A 9,792-nucleotide genomic window follows, 5' to 3' on the forward strand; every position below is an offset into this window, starting at 1 on the left:
GTTCAGTATGGTTCCTTGTAAACTGGGATTCTTGACATATGGATTATTTTGATGTCCTTGTAGAGCTTTTTCACATAATAAGCAGACCTTTTCATCCTGTGTCTGTAAATATGGCTGGCTAGCTGTCTGCGTTGGCCCTGTTGGCTCCATTGTTACAGTGAACTCTGGTAAATATGGAAAACACACACACACGCACGCACACACAATTAACTTATGCTAGCCTCTGTTAGCTAGCCTATGTTAGCTAGCCTCTGCTAGCCTCTGCCTAGATCAGAATGCCTGCAGTATGGTTTAAAAGCTCACAAATCTAACAACATATTCAACAACATATTAATATCATAGTTGGACATATGTGTTACCTGTTATCTGTCATTAGATTGGTGATAATCTGAACAGAACTGTCAATACACAGCCCCTCTCCCTCTGAGATGGAGATTGTTATGGCTGCTGCTGCCCAGTTGGCTACACAGTTTTTAAACATGCAGCTGTCACTCAAACCAGAGTGGCAGAGAGTGTTCCACTGTCAAGCTTCAAAATTATTTCTATACTGTACTTTGAATTAAGGTTCCAGTTTTAATAAAACCTGTACTATTTACACCTATGTTTTAGAGGCTTGCAATTTAGAACTAATAAACTTTATTTTATTGGGTTACTCTTATTCTGACTATTTGGTGATGTACGGTAGTTCAGCCACCTGGTATTTCCCTCTCCAAATATGATGACCATCAGAGTGAGCATTCTTAACTTATAGGCTATTATGCCACTTATCCCCCATTCGGAATTTGACTGTATCAGAGAAGAGGTAGGCCTATGTCTAAAGAAATCTCATTTGCAATAGAACTGAATGAGATATTTCCATACAACTACTGGTTATTGTTCAATAGCACCCTAGACAATTCAGTAATTATATATTTTTCAGGGATTTCTGTTTTTCTGATAAATGAGAGAAAAGTGATGGAGTCCTATGTTCCTGTCACCAAAAAGTAAAATTTCCGTCTAAACTAAAGCTAAGTTTACAGGACTATAATTCAGTATTTATTTAGGTAAATAGTTGTCTGACTATTTGGTGATGTAGGACAACCACCTGGTTCATACCTCAGCAAATCTGAAGAGGAAAAGAGTGATCATTCTCAACTTATGGGCTTTTTTGTCACCTTCCCCATATTCGGCCTGGTCTAATTTGGCTCTTTTTCAGGGATTGGGGTAGCTCTAAAGAACAACCCAAAAAACATCTTTTCCCCAAAAATAAAATTTGACAACAATCAATTTCATTAATGGGAGACCCTAAAGATAAGAAAAATCATTGTTGTCATTTGCTCTACCTCGGGTAGGGGTATCTCAAAATCTGAGGGCCCTTCCTGCTAGACTATAAGGCCACTGGCAATAATTCACTTCTTGGAGAGCATTGGTGTTGTATTGTAGCATTGTATAATTAATAGACAAACTGACATGGAACAGCTTTTACATTTAGGTACAAAACATAACAATCCAATTATGTAATGGTTTCTGTGCTTCTGAATATTGAAGAGTCCTCCCCACCTCCCAAAATATAGTGTATCCTACTGAAATTAGTCTGACTTGATAACCCTACCCATCTCTTACTTTGCTATGGACTGTTTTTCCCATTTTCACACTGAGTGGGGGAAATAAGTATTTGATCCCCTGCCGGTTTTGTACGTTTGCCCACTGACAAAGAAATGAACGGTCTATCTTAAAGGTAGGTTTATTTTACAGTGAGACAGAATGTCAACAAAAAGATCCAGAAAAAACATATACTAATACTTATTTCCCTTGATCAAATGCAAATCAATTTATAACTTTTATATAATGTGTTTTTCTGGATTTTTTTGTTGATACTCTGTGTCTCTGTTAAACCAACCATTACAATTAGAGACCGTTCATTTCTTTGCATTGTCAGTGGGCAAACTTACAAAATCGGCGGGGGATCAAATACTTATTTCCCCCGCTGTAATAGACACACACATGACTAGACCAGCTCTTTCCTTTACAGTTTAACCTATTAATTCATTTCATACATCCCATCTCTTAACAAGACCACGTAGCATAAAGGTAAACGGATAGATGATGGGCCAAATGCACGGCATAAAGAGGAGTTGCTTTAATGACAACCATGACAACAAATTCTGCTGTCCCTTATCAAAACATTGAGGTAGAAGTGCGGCACAGCAAAAATAAATCGTACATGCATAACTGAAATCAGTCAATTTAACAGAGTTAAAATGGTAACAAGACTATTTGACCAGAGACATTAATGTCATCATCAGCACATTTAGTAGAGGTTTGCTGGCTTATTTTCTTACAGAACTGTGTTCATTTAAAACATATTAATATTACAGACCATGCAAGACAAAGAAAAACACACATTTCAAAGTAAAAAGGATGCAATGGCATTACTAACAGTTTATGAAATATCCATAACTATTCACCATTTCTGGCTCCTTTTCTCTCTGGTAGCTTCTTGTGTAACATTGCTATGCAGTAAGTTATTTTAATACAAAAACATTTAGCTATTGACAAAAGTAGTGCCCGATGAAAAACACTGGTTCCAAATAGGCAAAGAAAAATAATAATGTCTTTTCAAACAAATCTAGGGAAGCACACATTAAATATGACGATTGTCATTCTTGTGTTAGAAATACTGTTAAAGTGTTAACTGCGTGAAGTAAAACTAGTTTTGACCTCAATGATGATGCGCAAATGTTCTCCTTCCAGATATTTCCGCATTCATATTTCTAGAAAACTTAAATTGTACCTGTTTGAACACTTTTTTGATAAGGTTGAGCTGTCAATGTAATGAAATGCATGAAAGAAACTGCGGCTATCTTTATTTAAACTTAATGAGCTAGCAGACTTTCCTAATGCAACATTACAATGCATTAGAAAGGGAAGAAACTTGAAGGGAACTTTTGACAACAAAACTGCCCAGTTACGATGGCCTGACACCCTCCTCCACCTCTGCCGGGGGATCGACTGATTTGTGGAAGGGTGTCTCCTTGAAGATGAACCAGCAGTTGCCACCCCACAGTATGAGGTTGAGAAATCCAAATATCTGGGAGAAAAACACATGATTTAAGAAAAGGTATGCAGTTATATATATACAATTTCACATTGGCATGCTGGCATCCTCATACCAGTTTCTTTACGAGATTGTTGGAAATATTCTAACAGAAGATTTAGATACATATGTAACAGGCATCACCCTGCCAGTCTTGAACATGCATCCACTGTATTAGCAACACACACGACCCCCTCTCCGAAACACCTGATGTTAACCAACTACACCACAGAAAAACTAGCAATTCAATGGTGTGTGTGGTGGTGAGTTGAAGAGTGAGCTTACCACAGAGGAGTTGAGTCGACCCATGTGAGGCACCCCTCCTGGAGTGCACTTGTTGTTGATGTCCATGCATACATTGATGAGGCTTACAAGGGTTGAGGGACTGGTAGCCCACTTAACATCAGTCAGGCCTTTACCCCAGGCAGAGGAAGACACCAACCACAGAAAGGCAAAGGCTGCAGTCACCAGCAGGTCCTATTGGCAGGATAAGATATGGTAATTGCCCACAGGCACTGTAACAGAAGCATTTTAAGGCAGTTTCAGTTTGGTTGAATAGGTTAAAAGTGACTTGACTATTGACGCTGGCTGGTGGAGTTATTTTCACAGCAGCAGCAGAATCTGGCGCAAGAGGCACACACTATCCCCAGTGCTTCATTTACACCGCACTGTTAGGTGACCTTTCTCTGACCTTCCATTAGGTTCCAGGGTAGAAGTGGTGTACACGTCTTATTAGTGAAAAAAATGGCAAGCAAGGGCCCAAAGTTCTTGAAATGTGAACTAATTTAATAACTAAAGACTATAGCCCAGACTATGCAGTCCACTTTTATCTTGTTTTTCCTACTAAATAAATAACAAAAGCAAAGCAAATTGTGTTAAAAGTGCCAACACAACAGTGACTAAATCAAGAGAGACCATGTTGAGGCAAGCTTTGTTAATCACTCTGCTGATCTTTGTTACCTAATGAACAGTACAAGTCAAAAGTTTGGACACACATTCTCAGTCAATTTAATGGGAAGGTGTGTCCAAACTTTTGACTGGTACTGTAGGTGTGATCCAGGAAGCCAAACTTGTAGTTGTCACAGTAGTTGTCAAGTGTCCTTGCCATACCTGCCACACCCACAAAAACAACATCAAGCTGCACAAACAGTTCAACACCCCCTACAAAGGGCATAAATAATTCTAGCAAACTTACTACAATGGGGCCACGGCTAGTCTCTCTGTACAAGTGTTGGTAGCCCAGGTAGAGCACCAGACTGGCAGTGCTGTATAGGAAGGCAAAGACTCCGATACAGACGAAGAACTCGGCTGAAGAGGAGTGGTCCCCAGTCAGATAGAGCTCAGTGGTGCTGGTGTCATTGATTATACAGTTGGGGACACTGTATGAATGGTCCATCAGCCTGTGTGAACACGAGCACACAGTAGTGCATACAGTACATTGCATTCATGACGATAAATACACTGCTCAAAGAAATTAAGGGAACACTTCAAGGATATGCCTCCCCAGATCATCACTGACACGCCAAACCGGCCATGCTGGATCATGATGATGAGGCAGCATAACGTTCGCCACGGCATCTCTAAAGTCTTTCACGTCTGTCACGTGCTCAGTGTGAACCTGCTCTCATCTGTGAAGAGAACGGGGCGCCAATGACAAACCTGCCAATTCTGGTATTCTCTGGCAAATGCCATTCGAGCTGCATGGTACGGGGCTAGTCCCACTAGAGGACGTCAGGCCCTCATGCCCCTTCATGGAGTCTGTTTCTGACAGTTTGGTCAGAAAAATGCACACAAGGAGCCCGCTGGAGGTCATTTTGTAGGGTTCTGGAAGTGCTCCTCCTATTCCTCCCCGCACAAAGGATAGATAGATAGAGCAGATATTGGTCCTGTTGGGTTGTTGCCCTTCTACGGCCCTGTCCTGTATCTCCTCTACGCTCTTGAGAATGTACTGGGAGACACAGTAAACCTTCTTGCGACGGCACATATGGATGTGCCATCCTGGAGGAGCTGGACTACCTGTGCAACCTGAATGGGCTGCAGGTACTGCCTCATGCTACCAGTACTGACTAGGGCACTAGCAAAATGCAAAACTAGAGGATAAGGATAAGGAGAGAGAAATGGTCTGTGGCCACCACCACCTGCAAAACCATTTCCTTTTTGGGGGTTGTCTTGCTGTTGCCTCTCTTGTCCTGTTGTCACTTTCATTTTCACTAAAGCAGGTGAAATTGATTAACAATCGTTTACGCTTCCTAACTGAACTGATTGATATCCCAGAAGTTTAATTGACTTGGTGTTATATACTGTGATGATTAAGTGTTCCCTTAATTTTTTTTGACCAGTGTAGTTTGAGGCAGAATCATATAATAAAAATGTTAAAGTCAGTCATGCATAAACAATTATTTGATGCACGCATTTATCTCTGTCTATTCCACACACCTGAAAGGGTAGTTAAAGACGGCAGGAATCTCTTGGCTGGGGCTGTTCCCTTTGCATTGCACATTGATGCTTGTAGAGCCAGCATAACCCCCAGTCGTCGCAAAGGCAAATATCGAGAAGACCTTTAGTCAGAACCCAAAGAAGGACACAAGCAAGCGAAAGAAGTGGTAGATATTATAATATAATCAGTGTATATCATATATGTAAACACACCTTTAATACACAAACAAGATGCTCATCTACATCAGCCTGATGTTTTTCGACATAACACTCATTATGCAAAATGTCCTCAGATTGACAGATCTGCTGCAGATATAGTGATGGACGTGTTGCTTAGCCTATCTTCTGTAGCAGAGGCAGCATAGTGGTGCACTGAACCCTGAGTGTTACTGAGCACTTGGATCTACAATTGTCATAAACTCAATTATATCTTACATGATCTCATGAATCATGTGTTGTTATCAGTCATGTTCCTTCAGCTGAAATGCCATGGTGTTATTGAGATACAGCATCATACTTACCTAAAAATAAAAACAAGTAATGCATTATACCTATGAATTATACATGCTTTCAGTGCTTTGCGTTAAGTTTTACCAGGCAATGCGTTGTGTTCATCAACAAACAAACTTAACTAATGACAGTGAAATGGGAATCAGTAGCTGTAGGCAAAGTTAGGCAATACTAAGAGAACAGTCGATGCATTTTGTAGAAGGCATTTGTTGCACTCACTATCCTGCGATATATTTGTTGCCTAACAATGTCAATGACAATGGTAAATGAATCACCCTGATGTTCAACTTTCAGTAATGAATATGTTACAATGTCGCGGCGCTCTACAGTTACAGTATAAAACAATGTTGAGGGCTGCTTTGGGCGGGCGCTATTCTTAAATGAGAATAGAAACTTACCAATTCGAGCACTCGAATAAATGCCAATGGCTCTTTCAAGGGTCCCAGGTCAAGACTGAACCCCGTCATAATTTTCTAAAGATGAGCAGAAAGAATGTTGATAGCTAATTACCATAATTTTGGACTTGGAGAGGTTTGCCACGAATGTAAATAAAGTTTTAATAACAAAAGCTAACTGAATACATAATCACACGTTTCTCTCACCTGCGCTACTCCGTCCATCGCGTGACCAACTTTATAACAGTCGAACTGCAATTTCTCGTTCCCGATTGTTGGTAAAGCTCAAGTTTGAGAGCTTGCTTATACAAAAAACTTCAGACAAACTTCTTCTTCCAACTTCAGCATTGGCATTGCATGGAACACGTGATCACTGACACTTTCTTAAAGTGGCACGAGGACATAGCGCACCGTGGAGGCCCAAGTTAACCAGTCTTGTACCTCATTATAACCAAAGCAATAAAAAAATAAAAATACTGTATTGTTGCTGTTGTTGTTTTTTGTTGACAAATAATGTATATGTTTTACGTATATTTGCATTCCTTATATGACAATAGTCATATAAATGTTATGCTATTTGCATGTTAAAATGCATTTTCCACATTGTTAACATTTTGTTGATGATCCTGGCCTGATAGCTGCTAATGAGATGCATGCATTTATATTTACAACTAGGACCTTTTGGGGTATTTTACATGGAATTTAGTGCTAATTGCTTGAAATTACTAAATGAAAATAGAAATGTCTCAATCCCATTCATCCCACATTCCATAAATGTCCAGTATTAAATCTGCCATTACTTACAGAAGATTTAGCTCAGATGTGTCTATAAATAAATAAAGACCATTCATTCATTCATTCATCACAAGAGGTCGCCATTTTTTCATACAGCCAGTGTTGTATCATGAAATTGGTCTGCCTCACTCAGAAAAAGTGTAACTGGTACACCACATGACTCACGTCATGTGCTCATAGAATAACTCGATTCCATTCACAGTGCAAAATGTATCTGATAGTGTATTTACAATATTGATTTATCCTTTCTTGGTAAAGTTGAGGAACTTCAGTGATATCCATCACTCTCTTACCTGAACACTGAGGCCCAGTGACCATAATAGGAACAGTCAGGGTTTTTGTGGAAAGGCACAGTCTTCCCCATATCACAGGCACATCTCGAAGGAATAAGAGTGCCTTTGTTCACCACCTTTTGATAGTTTACTGGGCTGCTATGGGGGGAGGGGTGGTTGTCTCTGCATTGTACAGTACTTGCAGAGGAATGCTGTTCTGCAGATCATTGCTCACCAGACCGGTTGCTTTTCAAAGTGAATCTAGGAGAGGAATAGGTAACCATTGGTAGTGCTGGAAGGTATGAGGTTAAAAGAAAAATGTCCAGCTGTTTAGACCACTACTAGTCACATTACATTACATCTACATTTCCTTTTTTGGCATTTAGCAGACGCCTTATTCCAAGGTGACTTACAATCAATACATTTGACTAAGGTGAATCATCAATCCACCAGTCGTAGCAGGAAAAGTAATCTAGCTCAGGCCAGCGGCCATTGGCAGTCATTCTGCTAGGAATGTGTGTCACAGTGAGGCTATTGTAGGAAAACCATTATCTAACTATCTACATCACCAACTGCAACATGTTGTCTGATAAAGCTGTCACAGTGTTGTCATTTTATAACAGAGCCAAGACAATCTGACATTGAAGCCACAAATAATCAGTATACATAAGTCTATGAATATGTGAGTGAGATCCTCTGAATTAGCTGTCTGTGTAGATATTTAATTATCCTGGTAGTGTAAATGTGCTGTCCACAGATCTTCAAAATGACTTGTAGGTTTATTTCAGGGGGGGAATGTTAATTCAGCACAATTCTTTAGAGCCAACATAATGTTTGTCTGTCATCAGGCCAAATGTTCTTGGGAGGTAGGTGGGGGTCCCGTGGTGACCACCAGCAGGGGGACTGGATTTTATTTTTTCAACCCCACATGACCATGGGTTCCCCTTGGCAGTAGGACCCTCTGTCTCATCACATGTTCATAATCTAATCAGGAACATAATCGGACTCACTGCTGCTTGTAAAATGGATACATCTTATTTGAAGCTAATCTCCACCATTTTGTATGTACATCTAGCCATGCAGTTGATACATTTGGTGTCCTTTAGTCCAGACAGTGCTGTTATGTTCGATTACTTATGTTGAATGTAGATATGCTTTAAAATGCCAACTGTATTGAGGAAGATGTCATTATGCAAAAAGTATTTTTCTCAAATTCAACCCCACTGTATGACAGCCCAGCACTCTTGCTGCACTGCCAAATCATTGGTGTAAACAGAGATTACTGATGGACTGTTTGTTGAAGGGTTATTCAAGCTGAGCATCTAATAATCCCTAGACCCAGGCTTCCAGGCTCACAACATTTGTGTCCAGATGTTCAATCCCTCTCAGTTTCACCCATGTGCTCATTGCTCTGTGCGACTTTTGACTCACACTCGTGTGATTGTGATTTACACTGACTGTGAGTCTGATAGGGGAATAGTAGTTATTGAGAACCTTATGTATGACATGCACTTGCTTCAATGCCTTTCAGATAAATTGTAGGCATATAAACTTCAGACGAAACAAACTAATCTTTCCAACTAATCTCTAAAGATGCTGATTTTGGACAATGGGTTTTTCCGTTTTAGGTAGGCCTACATGTTTATAAACATGTTTTATTTATTCTATTATTATATATTGAAAGTGTGTATATTGTAATTCTGTATATTCCTAATATTCAACCATGATCAGATGTGTTTAAAAAAAAAATCTATAATTACTGATAGACAATCAGTGCCACTCACTAGAGAACAATATAACTCAGTATAGGCCTCTTCCATGCGCCCTCAACCAAGCTTGACAACGCTCTGACAACTGAGACGCGGTAGCTAGTGTCCATGGGGTTTAACCAATCAGAAGATGTATTGGCAGAAGTAGCCAATCTCGGTGGCGCCCACTGCAAAGGTGTATTTCTTACAGACATAAATTGAGGTTTTTTATTACGTTATCTAAATTGGACAAGGAGTTAAATACTGTGAACAATAATGCATCTCGTCAACTTAATTCGTCTTTGATTCCATTATTCTACTGGGATCGTTCAAACCGTTTCGCACTGCATCAGGAAACGAGGTGCTTTTGAGCGCACCGCCTCGAAGCGTCTCTGACCCTGTGTGCATACAAAGCTGCATTACTCTGCTGTCGCTGTCAGGACTAGGCTACAGTGTTTTTGTTGATGTCATCAGCGGCCGTGTTGGAGCGACCGTACCAATTTGTAGACAAGATTAGAACAAACAAAGAATTAAACTCGGGTTTTGGTGCACAGTGAATA

At 40.0% G+C, this 9,792-nt stretch overlaps 1 protein-coding gene across 1 annotated transcript; it reads right to left on the minus strand.

Moving 5' to 3' along the window:
* Window positions 1-2,103: 2,103 nt before the first annotated feature.
* On the minus strand, window positions 2,104-6,757 carry sypl2b (synaptophysin-like 2b). Its single transcript, XM_080533424.1, has 6 exons — window positions 6,625-6,757; window positions 6,421-6,495; window positions 5,513-5,634; window positions 4,272-4,476; window positions 3,362-3,553; window positions 2,104-3,070 (listed from the first exon to the last, which is right to left on the minus strand). The coding sequence occupies exons 1-6, from the start codon at window positions 6,640-6,642 to the stop codon at window positions 2,948-2,950; spliced, it is 735 nt and encodes a 244-aa protein (XP_080389550.1). The 5' UTR covers window positions 6,643-6,757; the 3' UTR covers window positions 2,104-2,947.
* Window positions 6,758-9,792: the final 3,035 nt, after the last annotated feature.

The sequence above is a fragment of the Nansenia antarctica genome (genome assembly GCF_963989245.1).
Source record: "Nansenia antarctica genome assembly, chromosome: 6".
NCBI lineage: Eukaryota > Metazoa > Chordata > Actinopteri > Argentiniformes > Microstomatidae > Nansenia > Nansenia antarctica.

Bases quoted from the DNA above. Each gene is read 5' to 3' on its own strand.
- sypl2b (XM_080533424.1), bottom strand. The intron at 4,477-5,512 runs GTGTGTGGAATA...GTGTTCACACAG, and splicing joins GTCTTTAACTACCCTTTCAG to GCTGATGGACCATTCATACA. The intron at 3,071-3,361 runs GTAAGCTCACTC...TTTTTCTCCCAG, and splicing joins GTCGACTCAACTCCTCTGTG to ATATTTGGATTTCTCAACCT.